We start from the raw sequence: 14,024 nt of genomic DNA, 5'->3' as shown, positions 1-14,024 counted from the left end.
CGTGCGGGGGTCGGCACGCCCCCTTCCAGCCCGTGCAGGAGATCGTGGAGGGTCCCAGTGCACGGACCCCCTGCGATCCATAACTTATCCCCTATCCTTGGATACCCCATAGTAGAATACCTGAGGACTGATATCTATGCCTGCCTGTCTAATGGTTGTTATTTTTTCCCTCAGTTAACTAGGTCAGGGACTGGCACCGTGGTTGAGGCCACCCTGTTAAGGAGGTGGGTCCCTCAAAAGGCAGGGACAGGGGGCTACTAGATCTAGAGTGCACTTTACCCTTGTCCCTTTCTCCTACTATTTTAAGACTTATGATATTACGCATCTTATGTTTTTATAAATATCAGTCTATATGTTTATTGTATCTATTACCTAACATCTCTATATATACATCTATTCCCTCTGTTCTCTGGCTGCACAGTCTGTGAACTCTATTTGTGCGGGGAATTATTTGTTTTGTTTTCTTGTACTATGGTTGCTCACATTTAGTTGCTATTGTAGTCCATATTTTTGTTATCTTCAAGATTAAATAAAAGTTAGGATTATGATTTATGATTCGATCAGAGGTCTATACTTCGGTCATGTAGATTTTATTCAGTAACAGTATTTCTGCACTAGTCAGACATTATTCAGTGGTAATCATAGTGGTCATTGTATGGTGATATTATTTGTTCCTAGACCTTTATTGATAACACACAAAACTAGCAACTGCTGCCCATTTTAGTTTTTTCTACTAATATTGTTGGTAATATTGGTATACTAGATTTGGTCAGTATCCATATGGCGGTATATCTCATGCATAGACAATTGTCTCAAAAATGAAATAATTGGAAATGTTTTTTTTTTTGTTTTGTTTTTTAGATAAACGTACAGACAAATCTGCAGTCTCTGGTGCTATCAGGCTGCACATCAGTGTGGAGATCAAAGGCGAGGAGAAAGTGGCTCCATATCATGTACAATACACTTGTCTACATGAGGTTTGTAAATAAGCTCTTGTTCTTCGAACTGATCTTTTGGTAGTTGCATTCTCACATAAGAGAATGTGAGTAGAGTTTTATCACATTGAACAATAATTATGGGATGTCATCAGTAATTAATATTTTGTTTTCTTTTAGAACCTGTTCCATTACCTGACAGATGTACAAAATAATGGGGTTGTAAAAATTCCTGATGCCAAAGGTGATGATGCCTGGAAGGTTTACTTTGATGAAACTGCTCAAGAAATAGTGGATGAATTTGCCATGAGATATGGAGTGGAGTCAATATACCAAGCAATGACGTGAGGAGCTGTAATATTGGGGGGTTTGATGGGCTTAAGTGAGAAATTGCATATGTATTGGGGGGGGGGGGGGGGGGGGGGGTTGATGGGCTAAAGTGAGAAATTGCATATGCACATGCCAACAAAGAACTTACATAATTTACACCAATAACTTTGTAGCATAAAAATAGTGGAACATTCTTTTAAGATTAGATTATACTTTTTAAATCTAAACACATAAGGTTTTTGTTTTAAAGATGGCTAGCTAAATGGGAGCTACAGATGATGTTGAGCGCACTAGCCCAAGCAATGCGTTGTGTTTGGATATCTTAATGCACCAGTTATAATTCTGTTATTATATTTTTTTTGTATAGTTCCTTTGGTTCAAGTTTTTGACAAATAATTTTAAAATAAGGTTTGCTTAACATGTCAGGATAATTTATTTTAACTTCAAGATAGTAGTACATCCTAATGCAACAGGGATCAAGATGATGCAAGGTACATCTCTAGATTCCATTCAGGAAAGCACTTGCTAGAAAATGTTATTATCCTGGTCATATCTACAAAATCTCCTGTCAGGTATTTTCACACATGGCAATATTTGTTGCAGAAGTTTCTGAAACTCAAAGTAAGGCTGAAAGTTTATTAAAAGCGTCTGGCAACATGCATGCGGTTCCCAAACCACACTGTTGTGACCGGGGGTCAATTCCTGAAAAAAAAAAAAATAGCGTGAGAACCAAATTTCTAATATTCCCCCCCTGGTTGTGCAAAAAAAAAATAAATTATACAACCCCCCCCCCCCCAAAAAAAAATACAATAAATATTCATCTTGAGCAGGCGGGCCCGCCTCCAGCACACAATTCACTAAAGATGGATGCCGATCTTTAGAGAGACAGATCTCCGGAGTGCAGGTATGTATTTAACCCATTGACCCCTCATTGGTCTCCTGTTCACCCACACTATAACCCGGTGTATTGGGTTTAGTGGGGGTAAACAGATGACCGTTTTCCTTTTAAGTGAATATGGGCACAGCCACTACACTGCAGTATATGTTGGCATCTCTTTTTGACATATTGTCTATGTATACCCTGAGCATAAGGTTAAATCGTGATGTGAGCAGTCCTTTTCTATAGGACTATATATAGTAGCCAAAGAAGGAGGTAATGGAGCGGACTTCTGCCCTCTACCCCTACTACTACTACAAATATTCCCACATACAGTGACCATACAGTGGGGATCAAAAGTTTGGGCACCCCAGGTAAAAATTTGTATTAATGTGCATAAAGAAGCCAAGGAAAGATGGAAAAATCTCCAAAAGGCATCAAATTACAGAGTAGACATTCTTAGAATATGCCAACAAAAGTTAGATTTTATTTCCATCATTTACACTTTCAAAATGACAGAAAACAAAAAAATGGCGTCTGTAAAAGTTTGGGTACCCTGCAGAATTTATAGCATGCACTGCCCCTTTGGAAAGCTGAGACCTGCCAGTGTTATGGATTGTTCTCAATCATCATCTGGGAAGACCAAGTGATGTCAATCTCAAAGGTTTTAAATGGCCAGACTCATTTGAACTTGCCCCAACAATCAGCACCATGGGTTCTTCTAAACAGTTGTCTAGAAATCCGAAACTGAAAATAATTGACGCTCACTAAGCTGGAGAAGGCTATAAGAAGATAGCAAAAAGTTTTCAGATGTCAATATCCTCTTTTCAGAATGTAATTAAGAAATAGCAGTCATCAGGAACAGTGGAAGTTAAAGAAAGATCTGGAAGACCAAGAAAAATATCAGACAGAACAGCTCGCAGGATTGTGAGAAAAACAATTCAAAACCCACGTTTGACTCCACAATCCCTCCAGAAAGATCTGGCAGACACTGGAGTTGTGGTACACTATTCCACTATAAAGAGATACTTGTACATATATGGTCTTCATGGAAGAGTCATCAGAAGAAAACCTCTTCTACGTCCTCACCACAAAAATCAGCGTTTGAACTTTGCAAATGAACATATAGACAAGCGTGATGCATTTTGGAAACAAGTTCTGTGGACCGATGAGGTTAAAACTGAACTTTTTGGCTGGAATGAGCAAAGGTACGTTTGGAGAAGAAGGGGAACAGAATTTAATGAAAAGAACCTCTGTCCAACTGTTAAGCATGGGGGTGGATCAATCATGCTTTGGGGTTGTATTGCAGCCAGTGGCACAGGGAACATCTCACGAGTAGAAGGAAAAATGGATTCAATAAAATTTCAGCTAATTTTGGATGCTAACTTGATGCCATCTGTGAAAAAGCTGAAGTTAAAGAGAGGATGGCTTCTACTAATGGATAATGATCCTAAACACACCTCAAAATCCACGAGGGATTACATCAAGAGGCGTAAACTGAAGGTTTTGCCATAGCCTTCACAATCTCCTGACCTCAACATAATTGACAGACAGCCCAGAAATCTCAAAGAACTGGAAGACTTTTGTAAGGAAGAATGGACAAAGATACCTCAAACAAGAATTGAAAGACTCTTGGCTGGCTACAAAAAGCATTTACAAGCTGTGATACTTGCCAAAGGGGGAAGTACAAGATAGGGTGCCAAAACTTTTGCAGACACCATTTTTTTGTTTTCTGTTATTTTGAAAGTGTAAATGATGGGAATAAAGTCTAACTTTTGTTGACATATTATAAGAATGTCTAATCTGTAATTTGATGCATTTTGGAGATTTTTCCATCTTTCTTCGGCTTCTTTATGCACATTAATACAAATTATTACCTGGGGTACCCAAACTTTTGATCCCCACTGTATAGTGGTAGATATCAGCTGTATACAGGCTCTGCAGATCATATAAGTCATCACATACAGTTACATCTGATCATTTAATGGCGGGGTCTTCTCTGGTGGGAGTCATTGACTTTCCTTTTTTCTTCTCCATCCAGCCCAAACCACCATAGTAACATAGTTTGTAAGGTTGAAAAAAGACCAGAGTCCATCTAGTTCAACCTATATGCCTAATGAGTCCCTACTGAGTTGATCCAGGGGAATCAAAAAAGCCTCATACTAGAGGTAAAAATTTCTTCCCGACTCCAAATATGGTGGTCAGAATAAATCTCTGGCTCAACATGCTGTCCCTAAATATCTAGTATACATAACCATCAATGTTATTATTCTCAAAAAATGCATCCAGACCCCTTTTGAACTCTTTTACAGAGTTCACCATGACCACCTCCTCCGGGAGAGAATTCCACAGTCTCACTGCTCTTACAGTAAAGAACCCCCGTCTGTGGTGGTGTAGAAACCTTCTTTCCTCTAAACAAAGAGGATGCCCCCTTGTTATAGATACAGTCCTGGGTATAAGTAGATCATGGGAGAGATCTCTGTACTGTCCCCTGATATATTTATACATAGTTATTAGGTCTCCCCTAAGCCTTCTTTTTTCTAAACTAAATAACCCCAATTCTGATGATCTTTCTGGGTACTGTAGTCCTCCCATTCCCTTTATTACTCTGGTTGCCCATCTTTGAACCCTCTCCAGCTCCACTTTATCTTTCTTGTACACTGGTGCCCAGTACTGCACACAGTATGCTATGTGTGGTCTGACTAGTGATTTGTACAGCGGTAGAATTATTTCCTTGTCGTGGGCATCTATGCCCCTATTGATGCACCCCAAGATTTTGTTTGCCTTGGCAGCAGCTGCCCGTCACTGGTCACTACAGCTAAGTTTACTATTAACTAAGACCCCTAAGTCCTTTTCCACGTCAGTCGTCCCAAATGTGCTTCCATTTAATATATAAATGTAAAGTTATGCATCTGGGTACTAATAACCTGCATGCATCATATGTCTTAGGGGGGATTAAACTGGCAGAGTCACTGGTAGAGAAGGATCTGGATGTACTTGTAGATCACAGACTACAGAATAGCATGCAATGTCAGGCTGCTGCTTCCAAGGCCGGCAGGATATTGTCATGTATAAAAAGAGGCATGGACTCGAGGGACAGGGACATAATACTCCCCCTTTATAAAGCATTGGTACGGCCTCACCTGGAATATGCTGTTCAGTTTTGGGCACCAGTCCATAAAAGGGACACTGTGGAGCTGAAAAGGGGGCAGAGACATGCGACTAAACTAATATGGGGCATGGGACATCTTAGTTATGAGGAGCGATTAAAGGAGTTACAATTGTTTAGAGACGTTTAAGGGGGGATATGATAAATGTAGAAGAGACTTTGAGAAGAGACGTTTAAGGGGGGATATGATAAATGTATATAAGTATATTAATGGCCCATTCAAAAAATATGGAGAAAAACTGTTCCAGGTTAAATCCCCCAAAGGACGAGGGGGCACGCCTTCTTTACCATAAGAACTGTGAACTTATGGAACAGTCTACCTCAGGAACTGGTCACGGCAGGAAAATTTAACAACTTTAAAACAGGGTTAGATACATTCCTGGAGCAAAATAACATTAATGCTTATGAAGAAATATAAAATTTCATCCCTTCCCCAATATCCTGCCACACGCCTACCCTTCAATTCCCTGGTTGAATTTGATGGACGTATGTCTTTTTTCAACCATACTAACTATGTAACTATGTAATCCCGTCCCAGATTTTTCCTACCCATGTGCATTACCTTACATTTATCAGTGTTGAACCTCATCTGCCACTTCCCAGCCCAAACCCCCAAACTATCCAGATCCATTTGTAACAGTGCACTGTCCTCTATTGTGTTTACCACTTTACAGAGTTTAGTATCATCTGCAAAGATTGCTACTTTACTATTCAACCCCTCTACAAGGTAATTAATAAATATATTAAATTAACCCCTTAAGGACCGGGGTTTTTTCCGTTTTTGCATTTTCGTTTTTTGCTCCTTGCCTTTAAAAAATCATAACTCTTTCAATTTTGCACCTAAAAATCCATATGATGGCTTATTTTTTGCGCCACCAATTCTACTTTGAAATGACATCAATCATTTTGCCCAAAAATCTACGGTGAAACGGGGAAAAAAATCATTGTGCGACAAAATTGAAAAAAAAAACGCAGTTTTGTAACTTTTGGGGGCTTCCGTTTCTACGTAGTACATTTTTCGGTAAAAATGACACCTTATCTTTATTTTGTAGGTCCATACGATTAAAATGATCCCCTATTTATATAGGTTTGATTTTGTCGGACTTCTGGAAAAAATCATAACTACATGCAGGAAAATTAATACGTTTAAAATTGTCATCTTCTGACCCCTATAACTTTTTTATTTTTCCGTGTATGGGGCGGTATGAGGGCTCATTTTTTGCGTGATCTGAAGTTTTTAACGGTACCATTTTTGCATTGATAGGACTTATTGATTAAATTAAATTATTAATTTAAATTAAATTATATAATATGTGACCAAAAATGCACTATTTTGGACTTTGGAATTTTTTTGCGCGCACGCCTTTGACCCAGCGGTTTAATTAATGATATTTTTTTTATAATTCGGACATTTCCGCACGCGGTGATACCATATATGTTTATTTTTATTTACACTGTGTTTTTTTTTTTATTGGAAAAGGGGGGTGATTCAAACTTTTAATAGGGGAGGAGTTAAATGATCTTTATTCACTTTTTTTTTTACTTTTTTTTTTGCAGTGTTATAGGTCCCATAGGGACCTATAACACTGCACACACTGATCTTCATCATTGATCACTGGTTTCTCATAGGAAACCAGTGATCAACGATTCTGCCGCATGACTGCCTGGATCTCAGGCACTGAGCAGTCATTCGGCGATCGGACAGCGAGGAGGCAGGTAGGGGCCCTCCCGCTGTCCTGTAAGCTGTGTCGGGATGCCGCGATTAGCCGCGGCTATCCTGAACAGCCCGACTGAGCTAGCCAGCAACTTTCACTTTCGCTTTTAGCCGCGAGGCTCAGCTCTGAGCGCGCGGCTAAAGGGTTAATAGCGCGAGGCGCCGCAATCGGCAATATGACGCCGGGCCCGCCGTGATATGACGCAGGGTTACTGTGTAACCCCGCGTTATATCAGGAGAGCAGGACCAAGGACGTACCGGTACGTCCTTGGTCCTTAAGGGGTTAAACAGGACCCAAGACTGACCCCTGTGGTACCCCACTAGTAACAGTCACCCAATCAGAATAAGTACCATTAATAACCACCCTCTGTTTCCTATCTCTGAGCCAGTTACTTACCCACTTACACACATTCGACCCCAGCCCATCCCTTCTCATTTTACGCACCAATCTTTTATGTGGCACCGTATCAAATGCTTTGGAAAAATCCAGATATACGACATCCAGCGATTGCCCCTGGTCCAGTCTGGAGCTCACCTCCTCATAAAAGCTGATCAGGTTAGTTTGACAGGGCCGATCCCTCATAAAGCCATGCTGATATGGAGTCATACATTTATTTTTCTCAATATACTCCAAAATAGCATCTCTTCGAAAATCCTCAGTTTACATACAACAGAGGTTAAACTAACAGGTCTGCAATTTCCAGGGTCACCTTTTGTCCCCTTTTTAAATATTGGCACCACATTTGCCATGCACCAGACCTGGGGAACAGTCCCTGTTACTATAGAGTACCTGAATATTAAAAATAGAGGTCTGTCTATTACAATAATGAATTCCTTTAGAACTCGGGGGTGAATGCCATCTGGACCTGGTGATTTGTCTATTTTGATTTTTTGTAGGCGACACTGTACTTCTTCCTGGGTTAGACAGGTGACCTGCACTGGGGAGTTTACCTTATCACACTGTATTTCACCTGGCATTTAATTTCCCTCGGTGAATACAGTGGAGAAGAATTTGTTTAATATATTTGCTTTTTCCTGATCCCCGTTTATAATTTCTTCCTCATCTTTTTTTAAGGGGACAACACTTTCATTTTTGACCTTTTTGCTATTTATATAGTTAAAGAACATTTTGGGGTTAGTTTTACTCTCTTTGACAATGAGTCTTTCTGTCTCTATTTTTGTGGATTTTATCTGTATTTTACATATTTTAACTTTTTCTCTATAGCTTTTTAATGCTTCTTCATTGCCATCCTGTTTTAGTAGTTTAAATGCTTTATTTTTGTCACTTATAGCCCCCTTAACGTTTTTATTCATCCATATTGGTTTTCTTTTATTTCTGACCTTTTTATTCCCATAGGATATATACATCTTACAGTGAGAATTTAAGATATTGCTAAAAGTCTCCCATGTAGTGTCAGTATTCATATATTTGAGGACATTATCCCATTTTATATTGTTAAGGGCTTCTCTAAGTTGATCGAACTTTGCTTTCCTAAAGTTCATTATTTTTGTGGCCCCTCGAGAGATTCCCTTATTGAAGAACAAGTTATAATGTATTATATTATGATCACTATTTCCTAGGTGTCCTTCAACTTGCACATCAATTATTCTATCAGATCTGTTGGTTAATATTAAGTCTAGTAGGGCGCCCTCTCTGGTCGGGCCCTGCACCATTTGGGACAGATAATTGTCTTTAGCTATAGTCAGAAACCTGTTTCCTTTATGAGATTCACAGGACTCAGTCTCCCAGTTTATATCAGGATAGTTAAAGTCCCCCATTATTATTACCTCATTTTGATTTGCTGCCTTGTTTACTTGCTTCAGTAGTTGATCTTCTGCCTCTTCCATTATGTTTTTTTGGCTTATAACAAACCCCTACCAGAATTTTTTTTTTATATCCATATATTTCTACCCATAATGTCTCCCCATTATTGTTTCCCTCCCGTATATCCTCCCGCAGTGCGGCATTCAGACTTGATTTCACATAAAGACAGACTCCTCCCCCTTTCCGTTTTGTCCGATCCTTCCTGAATAGACTATATCCCTGTATGTTGACCGCCCAGTCACAGCTATCATCCAACCAAGTCTCTGTTGTACCCACTATATCATAATTTTCTCAGACATCAACCACTCCAGTTTCTCTGTTTTATTGGACAGACTTCTGGCATTAGTCAACATGCAATACAATGGTGTATGATTTTTCTTCCTATGAAGCCTATCCATATTAACTATTTTAACCATGACAATTTCTTCCTCTCCATAGAACCTGTTAGACAAACATTTTAGGCCCTGTGCTTTTCCAGCACTTATACTACCCCAAAAAGTAATAATGCCCCCTGTATCATCCAGCACGGAGCGAATGTCTGGGGTGCCAAAGCAAGATCGTGGGCGCCCCCACTGGCGGGACCCCCGTGATCAGACATCTTATCCCCTATACTTTGGATAGGGAATAAGATGTCTAGGGATGGAGTACCCCTTTAAGGACACGGCCCATTTTGGCCTTGGAGACACAACAAGTTTCCTTTTTTGCATTTTCATTTTTTCCTTCTTGCCTTCTAAGGACCATAAGTAAATTTTCCCTCCACAGAACCATATGAGGGCTTGTTTTTTGTGTAGCTAATTGTACTTATGCAATGACACTTTTCATTTTACCATAAAATGTATGGTACGACCCAAAAATAATTTGTGCGGGGAAATTGAAAAGAATTCCGCAATTTTGCAACTTTTTGGTTTTTTTTGAGGGGAGAGGGTTGTTTTTACAAAGTGCACTTTGTGGTACAAATAACTTGTTTTCTTTATTCTATGGCTCAATTTGATTCAAACGATACCAATCTTTACGATCTTTTCTATTATTGTATTGCTTAAAAAAAAAAAAAGTTAAACTTTTTAAACAAAATAAGTACCACTTACCACTTTTGCACATATATGATTTTTTTTAATCACAATCATACTTTGGCATCATTTTACATTTGCACCATTTACTGTAGGGGATCATAAACATAATATATTTTAATAGTTACAACATTTCCACATGCAGCAATACCAAATAGTTGTTTTTTGTTTTTTTTTATTTGAAAATGGGAAAAAGGTATTTTCTTTATTTTATTAGGGGAGGGGTTTATTTGTGTTTTAACCTGTTGGGGACCAAGGGCATACAGGAATGCCTTTGCATCTAGGTACTTAAGGACCAAGGGCTTACCTGTAGGCAGGGCTGGCCAAAGACATAGTGCTGCCTGGGCCCAGGAATGAAATGCGCCCCCCCCCCCCCCCCAAAAAAAAAAAAGCACAAACACACGTGCGTATATATATATATATATATATATATATATATATATATATTTATATAACTATCGTTAACATATGTATGACATATTTTTTTATGAATGATAATACTGTATACCTTACTATACTAGACAGTTACCAATTGATACCACTGAACAAGGAGCAAATATTACCTTACATTATTGTAACCTGACCAGATCAGGAATACTGAGACCAATAATACCAGTATAACAAGATAAATATTACCAATAATACACCTATCGGGATGTGGAATTCCTATCGCCCGACGCCCGGGACTAGCAGTTTTCGGCGCCGGGCAGTTGAATTTGTCCAGCCCTTAGCCCGTCTTCGGCCAAGCAGGGCCGGACCTGACAAGTGCGGCGGCGATCTGCAGTCTGTATGGAGCGGGCTCCCGACTCCTGCCCGCTCCATACTCTGCAGCCTGTGTCCTCCGAAGCAGAGCAGGAGAGATGAGAAGCTGTGTACAGTATTTGTCTTCTCTCCCCTGCTCTGCAGACGTGCGGGGGGGAGATGAGGGGGCGTGGCTTCTTGCTCCCCGTGCAGACCTGCGTCCTCTGCCTTCACTCCGCCCAGCTGTAGCTTCGGAGAGCTGAGGGGAGAAGACGCGTCTGCACGGGGAGATGCATGCGGCGCTCTGCAGTATGTATGGAGCGGGCTCGGGATTCCTGCCCGCTCCACACTCTGCAGCCCCCGGCTGTTCTCAGTAGCCGGGGGCCGCCGCTAATAGCCAGCATGCAGCGATCGCTGCGGCTGGCTATTAACCCTTTAGATCGCCGCTGTCAAAGCTGACAGCAGCGTCTAAAGGGACATCTGAATGCTCCCTGGTGGGCTAGTGGGGTGGATCATCCCCCCGCAGCGCGATCGCGGGGGGCGATCCACTATGGAGGTAGCCAGAGGGCTTACCTCTGTTCCCTGCTGTCCCGTGGCTCTGTCATTGATAGATCCTGGCTGGACTAGGCTCTATCAATGGATCACAGAGCACACAGATTAATAGAGTTCAATAGAACTCTATTCATCTGTCTGAGGAATCTAATGATTCCTCCTATAAGTGTAATAAAGTGTAAAAAAAAAATAAAAAAAATAAAGTTTTAATAAAAGTTTGAAAGACACACATTAACCCAGTGGTCTTCAAACTGTGCCCCTCCAGATGTTACAAAACTAAAATTCCCAGCATGCCAGGACAGCCGTTGGCTGTCCGGGCATGCTGGGAGTTGTAGTTTTGCAACATCTGGAGGGGCACAGTTTGAAGACCGCTGCATTAACCCCTTCCATGTTAAAAGTTCAAATCACCCCCTTTTCCTATATAAAAACATAATAAAAATAAACATATTTGGTATCGCTTCGTGCATAATTGTACAACCTATTAAAATATAACATTATGTATCCCGTACGGTAAATGTGAAAAAATACCAAACCACAGATTTGCAATTTTTATAATATCCCAAAAAAAAAAGTTAAAAAGCGATTAAAAAGTCAGATCAATACCAAAATGGTACCGATCCAAAAAAACAGATTATGGCGCAAAAAATGAGCCCTCATACAGCCTGGTATGCGGAAAAAAAAATAAAGCTACAGGGGTTAAAAAATGGCAATTAAAAAAATTAGAAAAAGTTCAGAATTAGCGGAGCTGATTGGGACCATCAGCTGACAGGACGGTGGGAGGGCCCTTACCTGCCTCCTCGCCGTCCGATCAGTGATCTGCTTCTCCAAGCCTGCATAGCAGACTGGAGCAGTAACACAGTGTATGCAATCAAAAGATTGCATGTTATAGCCTCCTATGGGGGCTAAAAATAAATAAAGTGTTATCAAAATAAAGTTAAAAGTTAATTAAAGGACATCTGCAGCAAACAAAACTTATCCCCTATCCACAGGATAGGGGATAAGTTTCTGATCGCAGGGGGGGATCCGACCGCTGGGACCCCCCGCCATCTCCCGAAAGGGGGGCCCCTTCATTGCCGCACTGTGCGCCGGCTAATGCACGTAGTGAGGTCGACGGTATGCCCCCTCCCCATACAGCTCTATGGGAGAGGTGGGGAGGCAGCATAGAGATACATGGAGGAGGTGTGTCGGCCACAACGTCATGCTTCTACCGACACACCGCCTGCACGGGAGAACCGCGGCAGAGCAGTGGCCCCGTGCAGGAGATCGCGCGGCGGGGTCCCAAGGGGGGGGGGGGGTCCCAATGGTCAGACCCCCGCGATCAGACACTTATCCCCTATCCTGTGAATAAGGGATAAGTTTTGTTCGCTGCATATTTCCTTTAACCCCTTCCTAATAAAAGTTTGAATCCCCCCTTTCCCATTTTTTTAATAAAATAATGAAATTAAAAATAATATGTAGTACAGCTGCGTGCGTAAATGTCGGAACTATTAAAATATAACGGTAGCTAAACCATATGGTCAATGGTGTACACGTAAAAAAAATACCAAAGTCCAAAATTTTACAATTTTGGTCACTTCATATACCATAAAAAAAATTATAATAATTCAAGGGTCAGTTCTTTAGGACTACTGTAACAATGACTGCATTCCTGCTCTGGAAAAAGGGAACACTGTTCCTGTGCAATCCTGCTGCATTCCTGCAGGACCTGAGCCCTGGTTGTTGCGCTAGACAAATATAGGGGTGTATGTGTGTATATATATATATATATATATATATACATACACAGGGTGGGCCATTTATATGGATACACCTTAATAAAATGGGAATGGTTGGTGATATTAACTTCCTGTTTGTAGCACATTAGTATATGTGAGGGGGGAAACTTTTCCAGATGGGTGGTGACCATGGCGGCCATTTTTAAGTCGGACATTTTGAATACAACTTTTGTTGTTTCAATAGCAAGAGGGTCATGTCACACATGAAACTTATTGGTAATTTCACAAGAAAAACAATAATGTGCTTGGTTTTTACGTAACTTTATTCTTTCATGAGTTATTAAGAAGTATGTGTTCAATGTGCTGCCCATTGTGTTGGATTGTCATTGCAACCCTCTTCTCCCACTCTTCACACACTGATAGCAACACCACAGGAGAAATGCTAAAACAGACTTCCAGTATCCATAGTTTCAGGTGCTGCAGAATGGGCAAAACAAAAATTGGAACAGGAGCCTCAGTTTACGCAGAAGATTTTGTTCGGTGATGAGGCAAACTTTTATGTGAATGGTGAAGTTATCAAACAAAACCACCGCTATTGGTCTGACACTAACCCACATTGGATGGATCCCTTCAAGACTGTTGGAACACAAAAAATTATGGAATGGTGGGGCATATGGGGTACAAAGATAGTGGGGCCATTCTTCATCAATGGTAACCTCAAGGCCACTGGATATGCGAAATTGCTACATGATTATGTGTTTCCCCCTTTATGCACTGAAGCTGGCATGTTCCCCCGTACGGTGAACTGCGTAAACGTTAAATAAAAAAAAAAATTGTTGCTTTTTGGTCACATCATGTTCACCAAAAAATTATTAAAAAAAGCAACCAAATAGTCCCATATACAAACAGTGGTAATATAAAAAACTACAGGTCATTGCGCAAAAAATTAGCTCTCACACAACCCCTTGTAAGTGAAAAAGTTATAAGGGGTTAGAATAGGGCGATTTTGAACATACTGAGTTTGTAAAAAAGAAAGTTTGAGATTTTTTAAAAGCGGAACAATAATAGAAAAGTATGTAATAATGGGTATCATTTTAAT

General features: G+C 40.4%; 1 protein-coding gene across 17 annotated transcripts in view; it reads left to right on the top strand.

Annotated features, from left to right (window-relative positions):
- Window positions 1-14,024, top strand: part of UNC13A (unc-13 homolog A) — a 701,496-nt gene that overhangs the window by 431,493 nt on the left and 255,979 nt on the right. For all 17 annotated transcript variants that reach the window (XM_056572580.1, XM_056572660.1, XM_056572589.1 and 14 more), the window contains 2 exons: window positions 862-977; window positions 1,116-1,279. In XM_056572580.1, the coding sequence (XP_056428555.1) occupies window positions 862-977; window positions 1,116-1,279 (280 nt within the window). The remainder of the gene's footprint in view (window positions 1-861; window positions 978-1,115; window positions 1,280-14,024) is intronic.

This window comes from Hyla sarda, chromosome 1 (genome assembly GCF_029499605.1).
Source record: "Hyla sarda isolate aHylSar1 chromosome 1, aHylSar1.hap1, whole genome shotgun sequence".
Classification (NCBI taxonomy): Eukaryota; Metazoa; Chordata; class Amphibia; order Anura; family Hylidae; genus Hyla; species Hyla sarda.
Note: the sequence above shows the minus strand (reverse complement) of the source record. Positions and strands in the feature narration are given on the sequence as shown.